This window comes from Euleptes europaea, chromosome 8 (assembly GCF_029931775.1).
Source record: "Euleptes europaea isolate rEulEur1 chromosome 8, rEulEur1.hap1, whole genome shotgun sequence".
NCBI lineage: Eukaryota > Metazoa > Chordata > Lepidosauria > Squamata > Sphaerodactylidae > Euleptes > Euleptes europaea.
This window is the reverse complement of record NC_079319.1, coordinates 74,941,655-74,969,469: the sequence shown is the minus strand read 5'-3', so window position 1 is coordinate 74,969,469 and position 27,815 is coordinate 74,941,655. Positions and strand designations below refer to the sequence as shown.

General features: G+C 44.1%; 1 protein-coding gene across 1 annotated transcript in view; it reads right to left on the bottom strand.

Annotated features, from left to right (window-relative positions):
- LY86 (lymphocyte antigen 86) overlaps positions 1-27,168 on the bottom strand; it is a 39,769-nt gene extending 12,601 nt beyond the window's left edge. The window contains exons 1-2 of the mRNA XM_056854155.1: positions 27,036-27,168; positions 3,502-3,588 (exon numbers count right to left, since the gene is read on the bottom strand). Coding sequence (XP_056710133.1) covers positions 3,502-3,588; positions 27,036-27,150 — 202 coding nt within the window. The 5' untranslated portion in view covers positions 27,151-27,168. The remainder of the gene's footprint in view (positions 1-3,501; positions 3,589-27,035) is intronic.
- Positions 27,169-27,815: the final 647 nt, after the last annotated feature.

Here is a 27,815-nt window from a genome sequence, read left to right as displayed (position 1 = left end):
GAGGACACACCTGTTGCTTGGGAATTAAGCATCCTTCTTTTCTCATGTTCCTCCCCCCACCTTGTTATGTGTGGTTGATATTGATGCTTGTTCTGGTGGGAGAGGAAAGGAGAAAGTGTGCAGGGAATGATGCCTAGCAACTACTTCACAAAATCACACAAGGTTGGAAGAGACCCCAAGGGCCATCCAGTCCAACCCCCTGCCATGCAGGATCCCACAGTCAAAGCGCTCCCAACAGATGGCCATCCGACCTCTGCTTAAAGACCTCTAAAGATGGGGACTCCACCCCCCCACCCCCGAGGCAGCGCATTCGACCGTCGAACCGCCCTCACCGTCAGAAAGTTCTTCCTAATATTTAGGTGGAATCGTTTTTCTCTTAGTTTAAATCCATTACTCTGTGTCCTAGTCTCTGAAGCAACAGAGAACAAGCTAGTTCCCTCATTAACATGGCATCCCTTCAAATAATTAAACATGGCTATCATGTCACCCCTTAACCTTCTCTTCTCCAGACTAAACAAACCGAGCTCCTTAAGTCTCTCCTCATAGGGCTCAGATTCCAGACCATTGACCATTCTGGTCGCTCTCCTCTGGACATGCTCCAACTTGTCAACATCCTTCTTAAATTGTGGAGCCCAAAACTGAACACAGTATTCCAGGTGAGGTCTGACCAATGCAGAATACAGTGGTAGTATTACTTCCCTTGATCTAGACTCAACTTGATATTCTTGTTGATTCTTGGGGCAGTCCATTTAGGCTTCCATGTTCATGTGCCATATGCCTGGACCAAATTGCTAACCTACAGGCATTCTCAACAACTTTTTAATAATGGCTGCGGAGATATAAGGGCTCCATTGTACTTGTGAGAAATCGGGACTGAAAAGCCTTCATTTCTGCCTATGTGGGAGTGAGGAAGTTACTCTGCCTTCTCGGGTCACCTGACCAGCCTGGCCCTTCTCTCTCCAGGCAGATGGCCTTGAACAAATCACTAAACTGCAATATTTTTACCAGGCATTATTATTAACTTCTTAGCAATGGTGCCACAGATATAAAGGCTCAGTTGCACTTTGGGGAAATGAGACTTGCAAGCCACTTTTCTCCTTCTCTCCTGCAGGTCTGCACCCTGTATAGGCTCAGAGGTTATAAAGTGCCTTTTTCTGGACAGCAGAAGGGAAGGAGAAAGAGAAGAGGATATGACTCACATCCCAAACATTAAGCCATCCAGGCAAATGGCTGTGGCCAGGAGAAGGACAATAGGCAACATCACACCTCACTCATAGTCACACCTAAAGCTACGGAGCTTGGGAAGAACAAACTTTCTATCAGTTCTTACTGTGGCCTCAGACCAGGGACCCTCCTCTTTAGTCTGTCAGGGTGACCCTTCCAGACTCCTCCTTGGCCACCTCTGTTACAGCCGATCACCCAGACAGTTTTAGCAGTGCTTGGACTCCGAGCCCACCCATGCATCTCCATGATTTCCTAATGAGAACAGCCACTTCTCTGGTTCCTAACCCTTGCCCCCTCTTGGCTTTTGGGGTTGGCAGCTGGCCTTTGGTCACCCACCCCCATGGTCTCAGGTGGTCTGAGGCCTTCTCTCCTGGTGTTTCTGTCCCCTCCAGCTGGTCCTCCAAGGACAAGGCTTGCTCTCTGCCCCCTCTTGCTCAGTCCTTCCTCTCCCTGTGGCTTTGTCCTGTCCTGGAGGTCTGCCGCTGACCCCAGCCTCTCCCAGCTTTCTGTTCCCATTGTTAGCCTCACCAGTGCTCCTGACCTCTCTTCTGGGGCCTTAACTGCCCTGTCGTCTTCCTGGGCCTTTCCACAGCTGCTACAGCTGCTGAATTCCTTGGTCTGCATCTTGGCTGCCCCTCCTGCCACTTGCCCAGCTCTCTTACTGCTGGTCTTTAAATGTGGTAGCTGGCTGGCCAGGTCCCACTTCCCCAATGGCATGTCTCTTCCAGCCCAGTCATTTATCTTTCTAACCGGGCCACGGGAGGCGTTCTACCACTGCTTGGGCCCCACAGGGCTGGCTTGCCAGCCATATCTTCCTTTGGGGATAGGAAAAGAAAGAGGATCTACAAAGAGAGTGGGAGAGGGAGAAGCTATAAAGCCCCTGGATGCAAGGAAGAAGATGTTTTGCTAGTGACTCTAAGCCTCTATGCTAACCTGGACTCCATTTTGAGCACACATGGTTGAGGAGAGCCCCAACATACTGGAACAAGGTAAAGGAGGATTTCTAAATACTTGCAAATCCAAGAATTAGTATCGTATTCTAATTTCTCATCATTTAGGGTATGTTAGAGTTAGGGTCAAGAGGATTACAGTTTTATCACCTTTTCTTTTGTCTTTGCTCAGTCACTTGTGTCTACATATGTGGTGTGCTCTTTTTATTTCCTTAATAAATTCCCTTTCATTTTGAATATGGTCAGTCTGATTTCTGTGATCCATGCCACATCCAGTATGATCCACACTAACCAAAAGGGACACACTAATCGACTCCCTTACAGCATCTAAGCAGGCGAAAGAAGCGGGGAAGATGTGACTGCAGAGCAGAGCCTTTCAGGAGCAAGGCAGCAGATGATTCATAAGAGCTAGTCCTCAGGAAGAAAATGCCTTGGTAATTGACCAGCTGTTTCCAGCAAATGTTACCCAGAATCACATACTGGGAGTGGAATAGGGTTGTCAACCTCCAGGTGGCACCTGTTGCAATTGCTCTCCAGATGACCAAGATCAGTTCCCATGAAGAAAACGGCTGCTTTGGAGAGCGGACTTTTTGGTATTATTCCCTGCTAAGGGCCCTCCCCTTCCCAACCCACCCTCCCCAGGCTCCCCCCAAAACAATCTCTAGGTATTTCCCAACACAGTTGGCAATCCTAGACTGGAGGGAGAGGGGCTGGGCAGGCAATCCAGGAAGATTCCTCATCCCCCCCTCCAATGGGCAGTAACAAAGGATTGCAAATACTGTTTCCCAAAAGAATTATTTGTGCTCTTCCATTTCAGTCTCCCTGTTGGATGTGGTTTTTGAATACTCACTTATAAAACTCCGGTCAAGAAAAGGCAGGTCTGTTCTGCTAGTTTTCTAATACTTGCCAAGACTTTTTATTGTGAGGGAGCACTAAAAATGTAGTTTACCTTAACAGTGTACAAAGCGATACAACTACGTATAAGTAGGTCTACTACTGCAGGGCTTACTCATGCCACTCTGCTACGTGTGCAGACTAAGCCTTTATTGAAGAGTGGCTCAGGTGATACGAGGAGATACAGAAATCCTATCTGTAGTGTTTGAGACAGTCATTGCTAAACGTGTCAGTCAGCAGGTGATGACGAACATAATGTGAACCAGTTTTAACTACTGAGTGCATTCTGTCCAAGTACCGGTCTGTGATCTTTTTTCGGAGGTAAATCATCCACGGTTGAAAATTAGATGTCTTGCTTCGTATTAATCATTTAAGACGTGCACATTTAATGATGCCTTGTATTCAGTCTTGGTAAAATATATTTTATACTTACTTAAAACCGTTGCTGCCCTGATATTAACACTTTCGATGGTATGTCCGGAACAACTGTCAAGAGTAAAAGCAAAGTCTTGCAATGGATCTGTGAGAAAAGGCAAAATACAGATCATGGAAAATCAATCCCATTGCCAGTACTGTGGAGACTTCATAAATAAATGGACTCATATCAGGTTTCTTACATATCATCCAGCAAATATCCTTTTGCAAGACTGGATTCAATATAAAGAAAAGTGGTTCTTAAGCTTTGTTATATTGAGGATTACCATTTTGGTTTGAACATTCTCTATGTACTGCTACAATTTTTTACCTTATGGCCTCCTCACTGAATTAAGCTTAAAAAGTTGCTGCATTTATCCTGTGGGCATGGTCCAATTAAGCAGAGTGGAAAATGGAAAATATTTATAGAATCTACAGAGTATTTCATGTTTCCACTGCAGTCACGTACACTGCTGCAGATTAAAGTCATTTTTTTATTTTAAATGTTGAAATGTAAACCAAAAATGGCTTGGCTCTTCAGCACACGGTGGAACCTCTAAGGAACCTCTGTCTCTTCCGCATTTCCTTTGATTTTCAGGAATGCCCCATGGTCTATTCCCAGTCCCAAGACCAAAATGTAAGAACAAATGGTATGGGAAAAGAACACATTTTCCATTGTTCCCTTGGAATCTGAAGGATGAGGGCTATCTTATGAGGTGAATAATGCTGGAACTGGAAGCTTACTTCTGTCTGTCACCATTTCTTGTGTTTCTATTTTCACTGTGTTTACGCCCAAACTATTTAGGCCTTTTATTTCTTCTGCGGACAAGCAAAGGGTAATTTGTCCTGTATTTACTATAAAGATGCATAATGTAGGCTGCAATTGCAAGCACAGTTTCCTGCGAGTAAGCCCCAACGGATTTCTCCTGTAATGTACATCATCAGGTTGCCGGGCTAGTGCCTAATTGTGTGGGGTGCTCTAGCGGGACCCGGCCCATTAAGAGTGCGAACCCATACCCCAGCAGAGTGACCCAAAGATGACATACAACCAGCTTGGAGGAATGGCACAACTTTATTGTTTGCAGCAGCAAGGCATTGGCATGGCATGGGAGCGTTATCCTACCATCGGCCTGCCACCATTGCAGGCCGATGCAAAATACCCAGCCATGCTGGGCCACTTTTGAGATGGCAGTTCCTGGGACACACAAGGGCGGCAGCCAGCTGTGTGGTCCCCCGCCACTTGGAAGGAGGCCATTTGACAGCACATGGCAAGGCATGCCCCCTGACAGCCCCGCCGGGTTGTTCATGGCAGCCTTCCATCTTGGCCTGTCCCCTTCCGGCCTCCCCCAAAATCCCTTATTGGGATCCTCCCTGTTGGGGAAAAAAGGCACGCAGGCCAGTTCCCCCCCCAAACTGGATCCGGCCCCCATGCCAAACCGCCACAAGAGCCGGGCGGAGCCACATGGCCCCGACCGCCTCCTTTGGCTTCTGTTTCTCTGAGTGGTATACAATGGAATGCAACATCTATTTTTAGCAACAGGGTCCCCCCAAACGACGCCAGTGTAAATTTTTTCTGTGCTCATTGGCTTTTTGTTAAAAATCACTGTGGCATTCCCCTTTACACATGGATGATGGGATTCACTAGACCAGTGATGGCGAACCTTTTAGAGACCGAGTGCCCAAACTGCAACCAAAAACCCACTTATTTATCGCCGAGTGCCAATGCGGCAATTTAACCTGAATACCACCCCCAGAGGGGGCCCAGAGGGAGAGGCTAGGGTTGCCAAGTTCCTCTTCGCCATGAGTGGGAGGTTTTTGGGGTGGCGCCTGAGGAGGGCGGGGTTTGGGGAAGGACTTCAGTGCCATAGAGTCCAATTGCCAAAGTGGCAATTTTTTCCAGGGGAACTGATCTCTATTGGTTGGAGATCACCTGTAATAGCAGATCTCCAGCTAGTACCTGGAGATTGGCAACTAGTTCCTTAGTGTTTTCTCTCTACATATCAAGACAAATGGAAAGGTGTTTGGAGGATAGCGTGTGGGCACTTCAAAGGTGGAATAGGACTGCACGCCCCTCTGCCCGCACAGACCCAGAGGGTGCCGGAGAAGCCGCTGGAGGGAAAGAAGGAAGGAAGGAAGGAAAGAAGGGAAGGGAGGGGGAAAGGGAAGGAAGGGAGAGAAAGAAAGAAAAAGAGAGAGAAAGGGAGAAAGAAATGGAGCAAGGGAGAGAAAGAAAAGGACAGAGGGAGACAGAAAAAGAAAGAGGCCATTTATGCATGGGAGGTTTTGCCTTGGATTTGCCACTCAGTGGGGCACGGCAGCAGGCTTGTGAGAGGCGAGCAGGGTGGGGCAGAGGGCGCCTCCTTCGCACCCACCGACCAGCCATGCCCCTTCGCCCGCACAGGCCCAGAGGGCGCCGGAGAAGCCTCCGGCCATGCCGAGTGTGAGCGCTCGGCTTCTGTTCCCCGCTCTCCCACCCGCCTGGCTGGCCGCGCACGCTCCAGCGGTGGCAATGGTGGCAGCTTCTGTGGGAGAGTCCGGGGGCCACCGCCAATCATGTCGGAGGTTCCCCACCCCTGGGCTACAGCCTCCCCCATCCGGGGTGGGGCAGAGCCGGAAAGACCAGTGCCTTGGAGGAACCGTGCGTGCCGGCAGAAAGGGCTACGCGTGCCGGAAGTGGCACCCGTGCCATAGGTTCGCCAACACGGCACTAGACAGAGGAAAACAAAGGCATCAAATCCAGATGCAAACCAACCTTAAAGTGTATACATTCTGTACTGTGTAAACCACTTTTCAAACTTGTTTCATTCTCAACCGTTTACAACAATGAAAGAGAATAATTAAGAAAAGCAGCACAGCACCTTTCTTATGTTCATTTAGCAAGTTAATCAGAGTTGCCTTTTTTTGCACATAAAGTAAGGAGCATATGATGTTCAAATTACATGCTAAGGAAACACGAGTGAGCGTTTCCTCCTCCTGAAGCTTCCCCTTTGTGTGGGGTGGGAAAAATGATAATGAGATGATACCACATTACAGCTATATATTTCTGGGGAGATGCTGGAGGAGAGAAAAGTGTCCCCATAACAATGTAGTTTGGGTCTCAGATCTTTGGAGAACTTTTGAGCACTCTTTAGCAATAGAGCACTATTTAATCATTTTGCTTGGGTTAATAAGTTTGCTTGTATTTTCTTAAATTCTTATTTTGCAATCCTGTTTTCAGAAAGAGTTGCAACTTGTTTTCCTGTACCAGAGGAACTTCACTGTTTTCAACTTTTAGTTTCCTTTCCTCTTTTCCTTTTCAACCGTTCTCTGAACTGTAGATTACGATAATTTGACTTCTGCATGAGCAAGTTTCACTTCTCTTTCGTGTGTGTATGTGCACCTTGTGTAAAGAAGGTCAGAGAAAGAACATTGTTTACAATTTACACTATATATCGCCATATATGAGAGCTGTTGAGATTGGGTTGCCAGCTCCAGGTTGGAAAATACCTGGAGATTTTGGGGGTGGAGCCTGAGGAGGGCAGGTTTGGGGAGGGGAGAGACTTCAATGCCATAGAGCCCAATTGCCAAACCGGCCATTTTCTCCAGGTGAACTAATCTCTATCGGCTGGAGATCAGTTGTAATAGCAGGGGATCTCCAGCTACTACCTGGAGGATGGCAACTCTATGTTGAGATGTTTTGTGCCTTGAAGTATGGATTCGTTTCCTGCCTACAATGGGGAAATGGTTGCACAGCAGCTGGTATCTTGTGCTTAGATGTGGTGAAAGAGGCCAATTTACAGGATGGCAAACTGAGCCTAAGCTATTCCATCCAGTTGTATGTGATTGATGCTGGATTGTACGCCATTTGAGAGAATCTTGCAGTTATCCGTATGCATCTTGCAACTTTTGCTTGGGGCAACCAATTTGTCTTACAAGCTGCTGAACTACTAAGTTAACAGCTATTGAGACTCGAGACAGTTTGGAAGTCGTATTATATGCCCAGTTGTGTGGTGGCTGGTGGTGGAACCTAAAATGGTTCAGGAAGATCACACTACGCATGCTTAGGGTTGCCAGGTCCCTCTTCGCCACCAGTGGGAGGTTTTTGGGGTGGAGCCTGAGGAGGGCGGGGTTTGGAGAGGGGAGGGACTTCAATGCCATTGAGTCCAATTGCCAAAGCGGCCATTTTCTCCAGGTGAACTGATCTCTATTGGCTGGAGGTCAGTTGTAATATCGGGTGATTTCCAGCTACCATCTGGAGGTTGGCAACCCTACACTTGCTAAATGGCACTTCCTTCTGTATGATTTCAGACATTTGAAGTTGAGCTGTGCTTTTGAAAGCAGGTTCAAGGACTAACCCCAGATGGTGCCATGTCAGACAGAAAAAGAAGCTCAGTTTGCTGGCAGAAGAACTTCTTGCCTCCTTTGAATTCACTTATGGAGTTCTCTTTCTCTGGCTGCAAATGAACACATCTTGAATTCTCAGAGTCAAAATGTTTACAATTTTTTTATCCCCTAAAAGGAAACAGGATACTGTACCTAAACCTTCAACCTTTTGCTTTCTTCCCAGTTAAGAACAGACAGCATTGATGTGTTCCAAAGCTTCCCACCACCCACCTACTACAATCTGTTATTCCCTTCAGAATTCAACATTTAAATATCTTTTACTTGTCATACTTCACCCCTTTCATCCACTTCAGCGAATCATTTCAAGAACAGACAGGGCTTTCCCAAAAGGAGAATATCCTACACTGTGCCGTGGTATATCCCTGGATCTAAATTAGGGTTGCCAACCTCCAGGTTGTTAAGAGAGAAGGCAGCACATGGCTCAAAGGACTTAAATAGCAATATCAAAAGGAGGCTTTTTTAGGTAAAGTAAATTACTGCATTTACTAGGAATGTCAGAGCAAAAAATAACTTCTTGCCTCCTTTGAATTCACTTATTAAGCACAACCACACAGGGTTAAGGACTGGCACTAGTATGTTAACAGGGTTAAGGACCTCTTTTCTGTGTGCCCTCTTTTCATTCTGAAGATTCTTTGTTAATCCATGGAGCTAAGCTGTCGCCTTTATTTGCATTCTTCTTGTAGCATGGGGTAAGCTATCTTCTTATGCTCTTCTAATGTTGCTTTTAACTTGTTATTTATGAATATTTGCTACATTGTATTCTATCTGTTGTACTCTAGAAACTTGCAGCTTCATAACAGATGAAACCATTCACAACGGCAGTCTCCATATCAGCAACCAGGTCAACAAGCTGAAGAAGGTTATCCGAAACGCGTTCTTGATTTGACCTGTTGTGCTTTCTGGTTTCTTTATGATTACTTCACGTGACTGCACATTCTTCTCAATATGACTATATTAGTGCTTTTGTGTCACGATTGTATATTTATTAGCCCTCAATGGCTGAATATATAACACGTCATTTTTTTGTTATATTTATAACCCAGTGAGGTTTGTTTCAGTTTCTAGCCCTGTGAGGCATTTGTTTTTCCTTTGCCTTTGCGTGACTGCACATTGTTTCTTTATTGTATGTCTTACTAGTGCCAGTCCTTAACCCTGTGTGGTTGTGCTTAGTTATTCCAGCCTTAAGCCCTGCGAGGCGTTATACATTTATTTTTTGCTTTCTTTTTTGCTCTGACATTCCTAGTAAATGCAGTAATTTACTTTACCTAAAAAAGCCTCCTTTTGATATTGCTATTTAAGTCCTTTGAGCCTTGTGCTGCCTTCTCTCTTAGTCATTACTATTTTCAGCATAGGTTACTATTTAACCTCCAGGTGGTGGCAGGAGATCTCCTGCTTTTACAACTGATCTCCAGGCGACAGAGATCACTTCACCTGGAGAAAATGGCTGCTTTGGGAGGTGGGTTGTATGGCATTATATCCCATTGAAGTCCCTCCCCTCCCCAACTCCGCCCTCCTCAGGCTCCACCCCTAAAATCTCCAAGTATTTCCCAACCTGGACCTGGCAACCGGAATCTCAATTAACCTGGTGTGAGAATTCTCTCTCTCTCTCTCTCTCTCTGTTATATGTAGATAGGCATTTTCACAGATAGCACCTCACCTTTGGAATATTCTCCCCCTTGAGGCTTGCCTGGCACCTACCATACAGTCTTCTACGCACCAGGCCAAAACATTTCTTTTTACCCAGGCTTTTAACTAATGGTTATCTATTTAGCTGATTTTGGTCTGAAATCTGTTTTAATGTGGTGTAGTGGTTAAGAATGGTGGTTTAGAGTAGTGGACTCTGATCTGGAGAACCGGGTTTGATTTCCCACTCCTCCAAATGAGCAGCCCCACTCCTACACATGAAGCCCGCTGGGTGACCTTGGGCTAGTAACACTCTCTCAGCCTCACCTACCTCACAGGGTGTCTGTTGTGGGGAGGGAAGTACCTGGGGTGGTTTGTCACTCTCCCCTCATGCGCCTTTCAATTCCATGTTCAAAAAATTGAATTCATGGACTGAAGGCGTCCCCCCACCCCCAGATAGGAAGGGCTCCTCCGACGGGCTCCTCCTTTCTCTTCGGCCCTTGCAGGCTCTCCGCTCATTGAGGAGCTCTTCCTAGCTGGGGGGGGGAGGGGAGTGGGGTGGAGGAGCGCAGTGGTGAGCTTACCTTTCTCTGCCCATTGGAGGAGCCCTTCCTGGGGTGGGGGGCTGGTGGATGCAAATGCTCCGGCAAGAGCTTGCAACTGATGAAAGCCTTGCCTTAGATTCGGGACAACCCAGGAACTGGAAAACCCGGGGAGGTTTCGGAGGGAGGTGGGTTGATCTTGCAGGCGGGGGACCACCATGCATTCCACCTCCTGTCATGGGCCCCCATGTGGCTGAGTCCGAGGCCTCGGATGCAGAGATGGAGCAGTTGGCCGTCCCTCCTGGGAATGCAGCTGACGAGCCTTCTGAACCAGATGCTGGATTAAAGGGGCCATCAGAGGCTTCTATGTCTAACCCAGGCTGAGGAATTTCAGTCCCCCTTGGAGGCCAGATTGCCAGAGTCAGCCAGAGGCTCGGAAGAAGAATCCTCCCCCATGGTTCACCGTAGGCAGAAACTCTGAGCTCTGCTGAGTGAAAGAAGACATTTGGCATGGCTGCAGGGCCGGAGAGGCATTCCAGCTGTAGAGAATGACAGTGAGTGATGACAGGACCAACCTCACTCTGGTAGCTGGCCAGATTTAAGGAGCAGCGAAAAGCAGCCTCGGCGTGGAAGCAACTCACTGAATTCCAGTTTCAGCCAAGCTTCCACTCCATTTGCTATCTTGCCTGAGAACGACCTTGGACTGTTTAAAGATGACGCCTACCCCTTGCCTGTGACCCAGACCTTGGACTGATTAACGACGACCCTTGCTGCCTAGCCTGTGATATGTAAGAGACCCCGGCCTGATTTCTGGATTGCTTCTTAGACTTTGCCTTACCCCTGCTGACCCCACCGTTTCTGTGCAGCCTCCCCCCCTTCCTGCCACACCCGCTTTCAGCTCCCTCTGCACCGTGCTGCAGTAGCAGCCCCCACCAGCCTGCCCTGCCAGTACACCTCCGGAGATTCGCTACAGTCGCGGGAGAAGCACAGGACAAAGCGGCCATGCATTTTCGACCATTGTCTGTCTGAACTTTGATGCAGAAATGAAGCCCACTGAGTTGTTTGTGCTGTAGTTTCACTGCTGCCCAATAAAAATGGTCACATTATTTAAATATGGAGGAACAATCTGGGCCAAGACTCGTTTTAAAGAAGCTGTTCAAATTATTGGCTGAGGGACTGAAAGTGATGAGCTTAAAGAGTAGATTGAATGATAGGGAGGGCTTTCCAAATAGAGACTGCCCTAAAAAAATGAGGAAGAGTTGACAGGCCTGAGGCTTTGATGAGGCTTTGATGAGCCATGGGGGAGACAGAACCCACAATTTTGGAACCGATAGTTAAAATGTGTACTAGATCTGTTCTGTCTCCTCTTTCCGAGTTCTTTCCTAACAAAAATTTTGTGTCAGTACTTCTAGAAAACTATCAGATGGTTTTCAAGCATTTTATTGCTTTAAATTATAGTTGTGAAAACAGAATTTAGCAGATTAATAGTATGAGTTTCCAGGCATTGATTTGGCCGAGTTCATCTAGTTCTGGGGTTGAGGGGGGGGGGGAGAAGCCTCCCTCTCTCTGCAAAGTATATTGATACCTTTGGCTGTTTCTTATTACTCTTTGGGGAGCAGTCAAACAATGGCACGGCAGTGAAGTATTTTAGCTTATTTTTGTTGACTTTACGCTAAATTAGAAGAGCAGTTGGATATGAACACACATGCAAAAAAAATTGTTAGCACTTACATAGTGCTTTCCACCTTCATTGCCCTTAAAAAGACATTCTAATTAATCTACTCAACAGCTGCCTTGAACACATGATTGCATAATTGTTTCTAATTTCACAGGTTTTTTTGTCATCATTGTAATATGTCTTTAAATATTGCTTTAAAATAGTGTTTTGCACACTTCTGAGAGTGGAGGCACCTTTTATGTGAATTTAAATTGGAAGTATATTTCACCTTTACATCCCCCACTATTTACTTCTAGTGATTTAAATAAATGAATGCAACAAATTGGGATTATAACAGATTTCCTTTTATATTCCAGCCCGGCAGCCTCAATGTGAAGGATGTGGTTGATGTGGGGGGGACAACCTGTCAGAGCAAGGGTGAATTATCAACAAAGACATTGTCTTGTAAATATAAATTCTGATCTCCTTTCTCCAGGGTCCTGACATGGAGGCAGGCAGTGAAAAACCATCTCTGAACATCTCTTGCCTTGAAAACTCTATAGAGTTGCCGTAAGTCTGCTGTGACTTGACAGAAGAAAAGGTAGTATAAGAAAAAGAAGAAGAGTTGGTTTTTATATGCTGACTTTCTCTACCAGTTAAGGGAGAATCAAACCGGCTTACAATCACCTTCCCTTCCCCTCCACACAACAGACACCCTGTGAGGTAGGTGGGGCTGAGAGAGCTCAGAGAGAGCTGTGACTAGCCCCAAGGTCACCCAGCTGGCTTCATGTGTGTAGCAGTGGGGAAACCAACCTGGTTCACCAGATTAGCCTCTGCCGCTCATGTAGAGGAGTGGGGAATCAACCTGGTTCTCCAGATCAGAGTTCACCGCCAAAGGAACACATCCCTTTGCTTTAAAAAGAGTGTGTGTGTGTGTGTGTGTGTAGGAGATGGTGACAGTTTGATCTTGGTTAACATTGTGATAGTTATATTCTATGGTACAATGAAATAAATAAAATAGCCACATTAACTTCTCTTAGTATGTATAGCTTCTTCTGCAATTGAGTCTTGAAGATACCCAAGAGTGGGACTTGAGGGCCTTCTCTTTGCTGAAATATGAAATGGTGTTGTCATCTTATTTCAAGCTGTTCAATTTGAGCCACTCAGGGGAATGTGGAAGGATCTGCCCTTGTCTCTGAGGGAAGGAGGTCTTTACACTGCAGCTCTTGGTTGTCTGAAGTGCGAGACCACCCCTGGACTGAAGTGTGTCATCCCGCACGTCAGGTTTCTGAGTGCTTTATAAGTCTTCCTTGTATTGACATCCTCTGATTTGTGACTCACATGATCTGTAAAACCATCTGGTGTCTAATCTGTCTTTATTGCTGACTCTCCTTAAGCGTGCACCAGGGAGCCATTTTAGTACCTTGAAGCTTAGAGGTATTTTTCTTCTTGCTGCCACGGTGTTGATTTCTGGAAATAGCACAGGTTATGCTTCATTTTAAATGACAGAGTTTAATCTACGCCCCCAACCTCTGGGAAAGACAAATCTGAAATGCACTGGCTTCTGGGTTTAGTCCCCCTTCCCCCAACCTGTGTTGGATGGTGGATGAACCTGGATTTAGCCCCTCACAGAGATCTTGCAAGGAAGAAAAAGGGTGGGGTTGAGCAGCACTGTGTAGCTATGCAGCAGAATGCCTTCCCCCTTTCCAGGTAGGAACGTGTTAGGGGGGAAAGGTCTTTGTCCTTCTACTTATTAATTTGTCCTTCTACTTATTAATTAATTAATAAGGTGAGCAAATTAGACAGTGTTGATCATTTTAATCCAATGCTGTATTCCTAAACTCATTCGAAAAGCTATCTTTGAGAGGCAAGGTGGTATGGTGAACCAAGTGTTGGCTGTGGACTGGCAGATGTAGATTCAAATCCCCTTTCATCTGTGAAGCTGATTCACTATTAGGGTTGCCAACCTCCAGGTATTAGCTGGAGGTCTCCTGCTATTACAGCTGATCTCCAGGCGACAGAGATCAGTTTCCCTGGAGAAAATGGCCGATTTGGCAATTGAACTCTATGGCATTGAAGTCCCTCTCCTCCCCAACCCCACCCTCCTCAGGCTCCGCCCCAAAAATCTCCAGGTATTTCCCAACCCAGAGCTGGCAACCCTGCTCTCACAGCTGAAGATTTGCCATGGCTTCGAATGCAATCACATGACAAATTCCTCTTCTCCTTTATGGGTCAGTGGAGCTCATACCTAGGAGTTAGGGTTGCCAGGTCCCTCTTCGCCACTGGTGGGAGGTTTCTTGGGTGGAGCCTGAGGAAGTCAGGGTTTGGGGAGGGAAGGGACTTCAATGCCATAGAGTCTAATTGCCAAAGCGGCCATTTTCTCCAGGTGAACTGGTCTCTATCGGCTGGAGATCAGTTGTAATAGCAGGAGATCTCCAGCTAGTACCTGGAGGTTGGCAACCCTACTAGGAGTGCAGTAATTGTGCCTGGAGGAAGCAGGTACCCTTTCCTCTTTCAGCACCTTATTTGCAAACAAGGCCAGTCCTTCAGGCTCTATAGTTGGAGTTCCATTTAACGTTCTATTGCTGACCTTGTTGCTCACAAAGACTAAAGAAGTCCAGTGTGGACTCAAGTCTAGTATATTGCAGGGTATTCAAAACAAATCCTTGTGCTTAAGTATATGGAATTAAGCAACAAAGCAAGCACTGATGGCATGCATAAACCATTTGTATTCAAAATAATCACAGTGTAGTCAAATACAAATATATATAACATGTACTTAAAGCAAATAAAAAGTCCCAAATGAATAACACAGCCACTAGAAGACCTTGCTTCCAGGAGGAAAATCCAAGCTGGAGAGAGGGGTCGTCCTGGCGAGCGGTGGTCCCGGCGAAGACACACGCTCCCAGCAACTAGCGAAGCGGGTATACCAAAGACACGGAAAATATTCCGGAGGGGCTGTAAAGCCTGAAGTGTAGTCGGGAAAGATGCAGGCGAGTGGAGAGCCTGATGATGCTGACGGCTCACAAGCAGGACTGAGCCTACTAACCCAACATTTGCCAGGCAAGGCAAAATCTGTTTATGCCAATTCACAAGCAGGTAGAGACCTGCTTATCCCGAGATGAGAATCTGGTATAAAATCTCATTTCGCGTTAGCTTTATCCATCAGGAAATTTTCTTAAAGGGCGTGAGATGTATGTCTACCTCATAACGCCAAAGTACATAACTTGCAGTTCAATCGGGTACCCTTTCCTCTTTCAACACCTTATTTGCAAACAAGGCTCTATAGCTGGAGTTCCATTTAGGATTCTATTGCTGACCTTGTTGCTCACAAAGACTAACAAAGTCCAGTGTGGACTCAAATCTTGTATATTGCAGGGCCTGGATACATTTCAAAGAGCCATGTGGACTTAGCCTTAGAGCTTGCTTGGGAAAAAGACACTTGCTTGATTGCCAGTAGCAAGTTTGGCTCACCTCCAGGTGACACAAGTACATGAACACATATGAACACATGAAGCTGCCTTATACTAAATCAGACCCTTGGTCCATCAAAGTCAGTATTGTCTACTCAGACCGGCAGCGGCTCTCCAGGGTCTCAGGCAGGGGTCTTTCACATCACCTACTTGCCTAGTCCCTGTAACTGGAGATGCCGGGTATTGAACCTGGGACCTTCTACATGCCCAGCAGATTCTCTACCACTGAGCCACGGCCCCTCTGTTCTACAATTCATACACTGTACATGTTCACAAGGAAGTTGGGTATGGAAACCCTATAACAGTTATTAACTGGAGGGGCCACTGTTGTTAGCAAGCTACCAAGTTCAAATTCTGGACTTCAGCTTGTGTAGCTGAGGTGCTACTTACACACTGTGCAGCCTACCCAGTATGCTAGCTTGCAGCAGCAGCATCTAATACAAACTGTTTTCTCAAGAGAACAGATAGGGCTCTGCAACAAGCGCTCTCTGGGTAATGTCCTGTATGATGCACCTCCCCTTCCAACCACTTCAATATCCCACTCACTCAGCCCGGCCTTATATGCCGAGGGGAAAAGGCGTTGGCCTGAGTATCTTTGGGAGGAGAATTATTTTCCTCCTTCTCCTCCAGTGAGAAATAGGAGACAAGAGGCTTTTCAACTTAAACAGAGATAACAGGGAAGTTTATTAAAGAGAACTCACAGGGATTGGTTTGTAAGAAAAGGCAGAATATTTTGGAGGGAAAACTCAGAGTTAGATTGATACAAGCAAGATTGCTTCAGAGAAATAGCTTAGATGTTCCCTTTACTCAAGTTACTTTCAGTTCTCAAGCTTAGTTCTATCTCTTCAGAACTATTATACACATTCAGCTTCAGCTTTAGTTCTGTCCCTTAGAACTACTATTCAGATTCAGCTTTCAAAACTGCCATACAGCTTCAGACAGCTTCCGGTGGTGCCGCTGGAGAGAGCACTCCATTTCCCCAGGCTGTCCTGGGAGAAATCCAAGTTTGCGTTATTTCTGGGGTACATAGATACCCCAATCCGACCCTTGCAAGTGGGTTGGAAAGCAGGAACTCCCTGCAGCCTGCAAACGCGGTTTGACCTCCTAGGTACTCTGAGGGGGCTTTTTTAAGCCCCTCGGAGTCCTGGACGCCGGTCCTGCGAGGGCACTAGGGAAGGACATCGCCAAAACGCAACTCTGGCCTCAAGCTCTACCCTCCACCACCTTATTACCAGCATAAGGACTACATAAAGAAAAGAACCTCACCTCTTGACACCCAAGTGAGTACAAAGAAATCTGCGTCTACTTACTGGAATATTTGAACAGACGGGGGGTTGATAAGAACATTTTTGAGACCCCCATTCCTCCTTAATTCGAACTGAAAAAGTTTGATCTGAGTTAGTCATCGGGATTAGCGACAGGAACTTTATCAAATTGATCAGCCTAAACCATAACAAAGAGTCGGAAGGATACCTTTTAGATTGACAAGAACTATCACCAATGAGAAGGTCCGAGGGAAGGGGAGGGTGATCTTTCTTCCTGATTTTCCGGCGAAAAGAATTTCCTGCCACGTTTGTAGTAAGGGAGCGCCTGGAACGGAAGACTCTCTATAACACCCTCTCTATCATCGGAACTAAAACAACAGGAAGTAGCTGTGGGACTGAATATACGTCGCACTCGAGTTACATTGAAATCATTCCTGAAGGAATAACCATCGAGAAGAGGCGGTAGAAGGTCCGCAGCACTTGCAACTTCCGGTATACTTCCTGATTAACCCGATCTAGAGCGACCGAAAAAACTCACTGGTATTTTAAAACTTTAAAATGCAATTTTAAAGCCAATTTCGACTCTTTTCAACCCGAAAAAATTATTAGGCTGATGTTTGAATTATCATCTTTTAATCAGCACCTTAAAGGCCCTGTCTGTGGACATGTATTTTACCAGCTTTTTTTGAATGTAAATGTCTCGACCCCGCTCTGGCTCACTACACAGCCCTGCCTATACTAAACTAAGGGACTCTTTACAAACCTCGACCATGGAAAAAAAGTTACAGGATATGCTAACTAAACAAACTGAGGCAACAAATAAACAGTTTGAACAGATGTCTACACAGATGGCACAGTTGACTTCTATGATGACAAATCTTGGTCAAGCATCCCAAGCTATTAATCAGAAGTTGGATGTGGTCACTGGAGACTTGAAAGAAGTAAAAACTCAAATGACTGTTATGAAGACAGATATGCAAGCGATGGATGTATCAATTAAGAAAGTGATGGATGAGCACAAGGACACAAAGAAAAAATTAACAAGCCAAGAAAAACAGATTGAAACAATACAAACTGATCAGATGGCGGCAAAAAATCAAATGGCAATGATGGAGATGAGAGTGAGAGAGACCAATCTTCGTATACGCAATTTTCCAGATATGATGGGAGACAATAAAGAAACTGCAATACCAAACTTGGCCTACTTATTTCAGATAGATGAACAAGAATTAAAACAAGCCATTAATAGAATATATAGGATACCATTACCTGCTAGAATGAGAAGATCTAAGCCAAGAGATTTGATTATAGTGTTTTATGACACCAGAGTTAAAGATAAGATTATGAAGATTCATTATGAAAATCCAGTGTCAGCAGGAGACTCCTCTCTTATACTATTGAAGGATATTCCAAGGCATCTACTCTCACAGAGGAATAACTACAAAGACTTTGTGTCTACACTGAAAGCTAACGGTATCAAATACCGTTGGATTATGCCACAAGGTTTGGCTTTCACCTACAAGGAAGTGAAAACGACAATTCTATCTCAAGCAGATGTGGGGAAATTTCTGAGAAAATATAAGATGGACCTTAAAGAATTACCTGGAGAGAAGGAGGAAGAAGAAGAGGAAGAAGAAGAGGTACAGGATGCAGAAGGAGGTACCAAATTATAGACTTTTTATTTTGCTAAAAAATACTACATTATGGCAAAAGCAATTTCTTGGAATGTAAATGGATTGAATGAGAAAACTAAAAGGGCTAGAATCTTCAAATATCTACAGAAATATAAATACTCCCTAATTTGTCTACAAGAGACCCATATAGCTTCAAAGCATAAAAAATACTTGGAGAAACAGGTGCTTGGACAAGCATTTATTGCTTCAGCTAAAACTAAAACAAAGGGAGTGGTAATCTATGCCCACCCCAATCTTTGTCCAGAATTAGTATATAAAGACAATGAAGGAAGAATTGTAATTATCAGAACTAAAATATTGGGACAAAGGACAATAGTGGTTGGAATTTATGCACCCAATGAAGGGAAAAAATCCTTCTACGAAAAATTACACGATTTGATAGCCCAGCACGCAAAAGACCAAATTTTATTGATGGGCGACTTCAATGGAATTATTCTCCCATCTCTGGACAAAAAATCAAAAGCAAAAGACATCAATGATGGATGCTTGCCTAAAACTTTCTTTACCATGGCTTCAGAATTAAAATTACAAGACATTTGGAGAACAATGAATACAACAGCTAAAGAATACACCTTTTATTCAGCAAGACATGATTCACACTCCAGAATCGATATGATATGGGCCAGTAAATCAATCTTCACGCAACTACGTAAAATTCATATCTTACCTAGAACTTTTTCTGATCACAATCCTGTTACTTTTGATTGGAACAATAAACAAGCATTTAGATGGCGAATGAATGACAAACTTTTAAAAGACAACAAGATACAAAAGGAATTACAGGCTTTAATGAAAGACTTTTTTGAAATTAACCTTAATGGGGAAACTTCTTTGAATACAGTTTGGGATGCATTCAAAGCTGTTCTGAGAGGTTTTATGATACAGAAACATTCGGCCTGGAAGAAGACTCAATTGCAATTTACAAACAATATACTTTGGAACTTACAAAATTTGGAGCAGAAATTGGTAATGGTAACACAGGAAGAGGAGAAAAGAGAAATTCAAATAAAGATTTCTGCATCTAAACACCAATTAAATTTGGTAATAATGGAGGAAATGAATAAAAATCTGAAACTTGCTAAACAAAAGTATTTTGAATATGCAAATAAACCAGGAAATTTTTTAGCAACACAACTGAAGGACTCATTCCAAAAGAAGATTATAACAAAAATCCAAACTGTTAAAGGACCAGTTCACTCAACTTCAGAAATTCAGAAAGAATTTGTTTCATTCTACTCTAAATTATATCAGAAAGAAAATACTCCAAAACAGAAAATAGATAAATTTCTAAACTCAATACAGATGAAAGCTTTGTCAATGACCCAGAGAGAATGTATTGAAGCTCCAGTAACAAGGGAAGAAATACAAGAAGCAATACTGAGACAAAAAACGGATAAAACACCTGGACCAGATGGAATTACTGCATTATTTTATAGAACATTTAGTGACAATTTAGTTGGATTTTTTGGCTCACTTTACAATGCAATTTTGGACGAGGGAACATCCCCGGAGACTTGGTCACATGCATTTATATCATTGATACCCAAAGAAGGAAGAGATCCAGAAAAAACATCTAATTACAGACCTATATCGCTGTTAAATGTGGACTACAAAATTTTTGCTTCGGTTTTGGCATGTAGGATAAAACAATTTATTAAGGATCTTATACACGAGGACCAAGCAGGTTTTATACCAGGAAGGCAAATAAAAGACAATGTAAGAATTTTACTAGACTCACTGGAATATTATGACCAGAATATTCAACAAACTGCGGCTTTTGTATTTTTGGATGCAGAAAAAGCCTTTGATATGGTCTCTTGGAACTTTTTGAAACGGATTTTGGATAAATTGAATTTTGGAGATCGTTTTCAGAAAGGTATATCGGCTATTTACACCTCCCAACAAGCTAAAATTTTGGTTAATGAATCAATGTCAGATAATTGCCAAATCACGAAAGGGACTAGACAGGGATGTCCCTTGTCTCCACTTTTATTTTTGTTGGTGTTGGAACCGCTATGTGTGAAACTAAGAAGTATGGAGGACATCCGCGGGTTAAGAATTAAAAAACATGAATTTAAGTTGAGAGCATTCGCGGATGACCTACTGCTAATTTTGGAAAATCCAACACAGTCAATGAATATACTTCAGGAGACTTTGGACGATTTTGGAAAAGTATCAGGCTTTAAAGTGAATCAAGAAAAAACAAAGATAATATTTAAAAATTTATCGGAAACACAGCAACAGGAATTTATATCATATACTGGCTGGGAGAAAGCTAACAAAGTTAAATACCTGGGAATTTGGATTACTGCAAAGAATAAAGATCTGATAACCAACAATTACCTCAAGTTATGGGGTAAGATTAAAACTGATATGATTATATGGTCAAACAAAAAATTGTCACTAATGGGACGTATTTCAACGATCCAAATGAATGTCTTACCGAGGATGCTCTTCTTATTCCAAAATTTACCAATAATATCACAAACTAAATATTTTGAAACTTGGAGGAAAGACATTTCAAACTTCATCTGGCAAGGGAAAAAACCAAGGACTGCTTATAAATACTTGGTGGATCTAAAAACTAGAGGAGGTTTAGCACTGCCTAATTTTCAACTCTATGCTGAAGCGGCAGCTTTAGTATGGCTAAAAGACTGGATGAACTTGTCAAATATACGTTTGTTAGACCTGGAAGGTTATAATAACTTAAGTGGATGGCATGGTTATTTGTGGTATGATAAAATTAAATTACAAGCAACATTTCGTAATCATATAATCAGGTCCTCTTTACTTCGTATCTGGATGAGATATAAACACATTTTGGAACCAGAAACACCGATGTGGATATCGCCTCAAGAAATGCTAACTTTGCGCCCACTTAGACCAGACAAATTTATTACTTATCAAGATCTAATTAATTGGGAAGGAAAGAAATGCTCACTAAAAGACTTTCAACTTCTTAAGGATGATTTACAATGGCTCCAATACTACCAAATCAAATCAGTTTTTGTACAAGATGCTAAAAAAGGTTTCTCTAAAGAAAAATCTTCTTTTCAAAGGATTTTACTAGATAATAATACAAAACTGATTTCTAAAATGTATAATCTCCTTTTAACAATATATTGTGAGCAGGATACGATTAAACCAACTATGATCGATTGGGCTCAAAATGTGGGACATGATATTGTTTTAAATAAATGGGAAAGACTATGGTCCAAAGATCTAAAAGGAATAAAAGCACAGTCAGTGCGAGAAAACATTTATAAAATGATGTATAGATGGTACTTAACACCCAAGAAAATTGCAAAGATTTATAAAACGATGTCCCCTACTTGTTGGAAATGTAACAAAGAAATTGGTTCCTTTTATCACATGTGGTGGACCTGTGACAAAGCCAAAGACTTCTGGGACATGATCTATAATGAATTGAGATTAATACTACAAAAGAATATACCCAAAACACCAGAAATGATGCTACTGAGTATGATTCCAGACGACTTAGCAATACAAAGAACTTTTTTGATTTATGCCACAACAGCTGCGAGACTGCTTTATGCAGCGAAATGGAAAGGGCTAGAAACTCCTGAGAAAAAAGACTGGATTGTTAAAATGTTTGAAGTGGCAGAAATAGCAAAACTCACAGCTATTCTAAATGAAGAAAATGACGTTCGGTTTTTGGGGGAATGGGGGGCGTGGATGCATTATTGTGAATATGAGTTAAAAATGGGAAGAATGGAAGAATATTTTCTAATCTGATCCAGAGGATTATTTCTGATCTTTTTATAATGATTAAGTATAAGTATATTTACTAACAGACTATGGTTTTTTTTTTCTATATATGGTATTGATAGCTTATTAAGATTAGATTACCTACGACGGGATGAACTTTTTATTAAGAGGCAGATAGAGGTGAAGGGGAAGTCAAAAAACTTTTCCATTTCTCTTTTTTCTTTTTTTATTATATGATATGGAACTATAACAACTTTAAGTTAGAATTGAAATTTGATATTGTTATAGATGTTGTTCAATGTAATGGAAAATTTCTAGTATAAAACCTAATAAAATTTATATATATATATAAAAAAACTGCCATACAGCTTCAGACTCTCAAAACTCTGTTCCCAGCCTAGCTCTCTCTGACTACCCCCCACCTTAGTGGTTGTAATCCTCCACACCTTCCTGCTACTGGAAAAGCTCTACCCCAGAGACTAATTCCCCTTGTGACTTGAGAATGGGCCCTCTCTAACCCAGTTCTCACTCCTGTCACTCCCACAGGTTGTGTGTGTCAATAGCTTTGGCTTTCACAGAACCCCTCAGGTTCACAGAGTACAGTCTGGCTTCCGCTCGGTCTCGCTACCAAGCTCTGAATCTCACACAGCCCTCTCTGGCTGGTCTCAAGCTTCCACTACTTTCTCAGCCTCCTCTCAGGCTGGTTCCACGCTTCGAATCCTATCACGGCCCTCCTGTCAGGCTGGGTCCCAAACTTCGAAGCTCTTGCTGCTGGTTAACCCCTTATCCGTCACATCCCGAATACCTGAAGTGGCCATGCTTTGAGTGTACACTGTGAGCCAACATGCCACCCAGATCTCACCATCCCTTCTGTTCCCCCTATTAAATAAAGGTGGCAGGCCAGCACTCACATGTTTTTTCTGGAGTTGCTGAACAACAAGAGTGTTCTCTTGTTTAACTTATTTAACTTATCTCCTTCTGTGTTTTGCAAATATTTGGAGCTTCTGAAAATGGTATAGTACAAGTAAGGCCTACAGGTTAGCATGCAGCAAAATGTAGTATGGTAAACAGTATGTACACCAATTCTCATGTGGTGGGTCACACATAACATGGATGCATTGGCTGAAATAAACCATATAAGCTTCAATGTGGGTGGCTGACTCCTTGCAATGTATGTAGCCAGTGATATACGCCTTGTGGATTTCAGTGGGCCTTGCATACAAGTAAGTATACTAAGGATTGCAACTATAGCAATTGTTTGTGTGCACAAGATTTTTAAAATAATGAATTAGCTAACATCTTGACAAAAGGACAAATACCTTAAGTTGGTTGGGAGTTACATATGAGCCCATAGAGATATTCTTTATTATTTCCTGTCTGCTTAGCTTATGCAAGACTGTTGCTGATGAAGGATGATGTGACTATGAACTGGCAGATATAGTGGCTGGGTTGAGGAGGGGGGAACCCAGCTCACACTCTGAAGAACGTGAATTTCCATTAATGGAGTTTTCCTCCCCACCCTTTCAAACATAGCCTGCTGTTCAGTAACAGCAAGATTGCTTTGCTTTGGGGAGAGAGATTAATACAATTTTTCATTAGTATGCAGAGGCCACAAGTATTCACTCTTCCTCATTAATGTATTTACTAGCTTCCTTTTCCTCATACCAGAGAGTGTAGCTTAGTTCCTTGATAAAGAGTATTTCCTTTTTTTTAGAGCTGAAACCATAGTTCAGTGGCAGAGATTGTGCGGAGAAGGTCCCAGGTTTGATCCCTGGCATCTCCAGTTAAGGTAGCACGCCTTCTTTATGTCCTTCTTTTCAAGCTCCCTTGTCCAAAAGGTCTTGAGCTGTAAAAGGGGAGCCTTTATTACTTTAAGGAAAATATGGTGGATAGATACTTGGCTACTGTCAATTAGGGTTGCCAGCCTCCAGGCACTAGCTGGCGATCTCCTGCTAGTACAACTGAATTCCAGCTGATAGAGATCAGTTCACCTGGAGAAAATGGCCGCTTTGGCAACTGGACTCTATGGCATCGAAATCCCTCCCCTTCCCAAACCCTCCCCTCCTCAGGCTTCACCCAAAGACGTCCTTCTGGTGGCGAAGAGGGACCTGGCAACCCTACCGCCAATGTTGTTCTTGGGTCTCTATCCGCCAGCAAAAAGGGGACTGTTTTATCTTTTGTTAAGGTGGCAGGTAATTTGATTAAGATAGGGGTAATCTATTGATTCTGATAGGAATCATATTGGGAGCATTCCAGCATCATATGGGATAATGAATCCACTCTCTTCAGATCATATGGACAAAGCCTATCTGAATAAGGTAAGTTGCCAGAGAAGGCAGCAAGCCTTGGATAAAAGGGCCCTGCCCGAATGCATGGAGAGGGAGTGCCAGAGTAAGGCACTGAGTTTTAGATGGACCAGTGGTTTGACTCAGCATAAATTAGCTTCATGTGGGTTTTTCCTCCTGAAAAATAAGGGGCGAAGCAAGCCTGCCACAGAGCTCTGATTATATTTGCCTAATACAGGAGATCCACTTACAATATCTGAAAGCTGACTTTGTCTCCTAGGAACTGGTCGGGTAAAGGATTTAATTCCAAATATTTATTTACTCCTCATGCCCCTCACTGCTTTTATTTTAACGGATGTGTAAAGCTGTGCCGAAGCTTCAGGCGAAAGTCCCAACGGGGGCAGCCTTTGTATGTGGATGAATTGGAAAAACAAACGCTGGGGTTTTCGTTTGCCATTCATCACTTTTCACGTCACGTGCCGTGTATGAATGAGATGTCTTATGAAGCTAATTCCCTTTGTGCCGGTTGTAAAGCGCATCCGTGCGACGGCCGAGGCGCGAGGCCAGCCAAAGCCGCAGAGCTGAAAAGGGAGGCCTGCCGGGTGGGTTTGTTTCCATTCATTCCAAAGCCGCGTGTTCCTTTTCTTTCTGGGCAGATTGGAAGAACAAACAAGCCCACAGTCCCTGGGAAATGCTGCCACGGTGCGCATCCACTGCTTGGCTGAGCATGGCGACAGCTTTTGACGACATGATTCCTTCCGAGAACCACATTAAGCCTCTTGTCAGGTTGAGTGAGGGGAGGGAATGCAAAATTTGGCCAAAAACCTTGCTGGGAAGAGGTACCAGCCTGTTTCCCCTCTGCCTTGTTGAATCTGCATACTAAGAAGAGGATTTTCTTTTCTTTTTTAAAACATAACATCATTTTTTTAAAAAGAAGTGTCTGTTAGAAAAATCTTATCACTCAGATGTGTGGCATTTTTGGCAGCAGATGATGTGTTTCCATTGGTCCTGTTCTTTCCTCCTTTGCTGATTTAAATTATTTTGACTTTTAAAAAATGATCAGGCTAAGTTGGGGAATTGCATTCTCACATCTCACTATTAGTAACCATGATAGCGAATCCTGTCTAAGAAACATTTCAGCTTGAGAAATGTTCGATTTACCATCTGTTTTTATACCCCTCCCCCAACAGCCTTGTGAATCAAGTTACACTGAAAAACAGCTGACCAGGTCAGGCACAGATATCCTAAGATATGTGTGGCCATATCATGCACAGAAGTTGTTTCAATGGACAAGAGTCAGTTTATGCATGCAGTGATTTGGATATGCAGATCAGGTCCTGATCTATCTATCTATCTATCTATCTATCTATCTATCTATCTATCTATCTATCTATCTATCTATCGTGCTGCCTCTCCGGACTCACTTACTTCATAACAATAAAGCAAAACAAATCATATAAACAAAAACACCACGATAAAACAGTCCATAATTAAAAACATACCAATAAAAGCAAGCCAGGGCATAAATGCACATAAAACAGAACAGTCTAAAACGATAATGGTAAAACTTAGACTAGGAGTAGGCAATAAAACAGTTAAAAAGATGGAACCCCTTAGTTTATGCCCTGGCAAAAAGATAAATGTTTTGGCCTTGTGCCTAAAGGATGAAAAGGGAGCCAGGTGAGCATCAAGGGGGAGTGCATTCCAAAGGCAAAGGTGAGGTGCTACTGCTGGAAAAGCCCTGCCTCTGGTCACCACCTGCCTTACCTCTGCAGACATGGGCACAAAGAGCAGGGCTTTGCAGGTGTCATGGGTCCTGCCTTGGGAGCTGAGGACTCGGAGGACTCTGAAGCTGAAGTGGAGGAACAGGTTGCCTCTGGGCCTTCAGTACCTCCATTGCAATCAGTAGCACAGGAGCCTGAAACAACTCAGCAGGAACCACAGCTAGGCAGAGAGATGGAACAAGGGCAGACAGACGCTACTCTTCCCCCAACCCCTGCAGCGGAAGCTGAGAATGGCAGCCCTCCAAGCTCACCTGAACCTGGTAGGCATATCAGGACTCGGCAGCGTGTGATTTTGCAGGGTAAAAGGAGAAGTGCTCGCTTGGAGAGGCTAAGCAGACAGAGAACTGGTGCTGAGTCGTTTCAGGATGAAGCCTAGCTTGGAAGTGCACTGACTGATAAAGGCAGTGCAGGCATGCTTTCACTTTGCAGAAGCAACCGTGCAGTTTTTCTGTGTTCGTGCTACCGCTCATGATTGATCTTTCCGGCCGTTGACTCCTGCCTGCTTTGACGACGCCTCTGACTTCTGACCTCTTTGTTGCCTGCTCCGAAAGGGGCTAGATACCTCCCGCACGTCTGAGGACTGCGGGCACTGCCCAGCCCTTGGCCTACGCCGGCACAGCAAGAGGATCTCAACTGGCAGGCTGGACATAAAAGAGAATGGAGACCCTTTTGTGTAAGATACCCATGTATACAACTAGGTGCAGACAAATCCGTATAATGTAGTGAGTGACTCTCTTAAAGTCCCCCGGGTCAATTTTGTGTCTCCCTCCAAACTAGGGACGCTAGCCTCCAGGTGGGACCTGGGGATCCCCTGCAATTACACCTCATCTCCAGACTACAGAGTCCAGTTCCTCTGGAGAAAATGGATGCTTTGGAGGATGGCATTATACCCCACTGAGGCCCCTGTCCTTCCTAGCCTCCATCCCCAAATCTCCAGCAGTTTCCCAACCTGGGTCTGGCAACCATCCCCCCCCCCAATCCCCTGCTGGTGGCCAGGGGGGACCTGGCACTCCTACTCCAAACCCAGCAAGCTCTTTATTGCATCAAAATCACTTATTCTCTGCTAATATGCAATTGTCACGATAAAGAAAAATTAAAGGGAATTTTAGAGTTCTCACCGCAGCTTCTGTAATATACTTCCAAATTGTTACTCTTGCAGACTGTGTGTGTGGGCCATCCAATGCTGGTATAAATCAGCAAAAAGATGAGAGAAGCCACCTTAAACGTCTCCATGTTGTGGGAGATTGTCTGTATAATTGTCTCTCTTCCTTCGTAAACAGGGTGTGAAGACTTAGTCCGTCTACTTCCTTCTTATAGTGAATGTGAAAACCGCAACTTCCTGTGTAAGTGTTACAACCAATTCAGGTCCATGCCTTGAACGGGAATATCAGATTGCGCAAGAGGCTAACCGCAGGAGTGGTGCTTCTCTCTTAAGATTTCTATTTCATAGTACTTTGTGTTAATTCTGAAGGATCTACGAGTGCTTCACTGGTTGCTTCCACATGGAAGCATGAAAAGCATCCTGGCTACCAAAACAGCAGAAAGCCGCACAGGAGCGCGTGAGGAAACCGTCTGCGTGTCGGGATGCCGACCTCCGCATGGAACCTGGGGACCCCCTGCAATTACACCTCATCTCCAGACTGCAGATCAGTTCGCCGGAGGAAGTGGATGCTTTGGAAGGGGGGCTCTGTGGCATTGAACCCCCAATGAGGTCCCTGCCCTCTCCAGGTTCCAAATCTCCAGGAGTTTCTCAACCTGGGTCTGGTAACCCTACCCCCATTCCCTGCTGGTGGCTGGGAGGGGGGAACCTGTCAACCCTATTTGCATGCCCTCTCCCTCCACTGCTCATTACTGATGCCCCCACATCCCATTTTTCCTTTGTTGCATTGGTGCAGAAG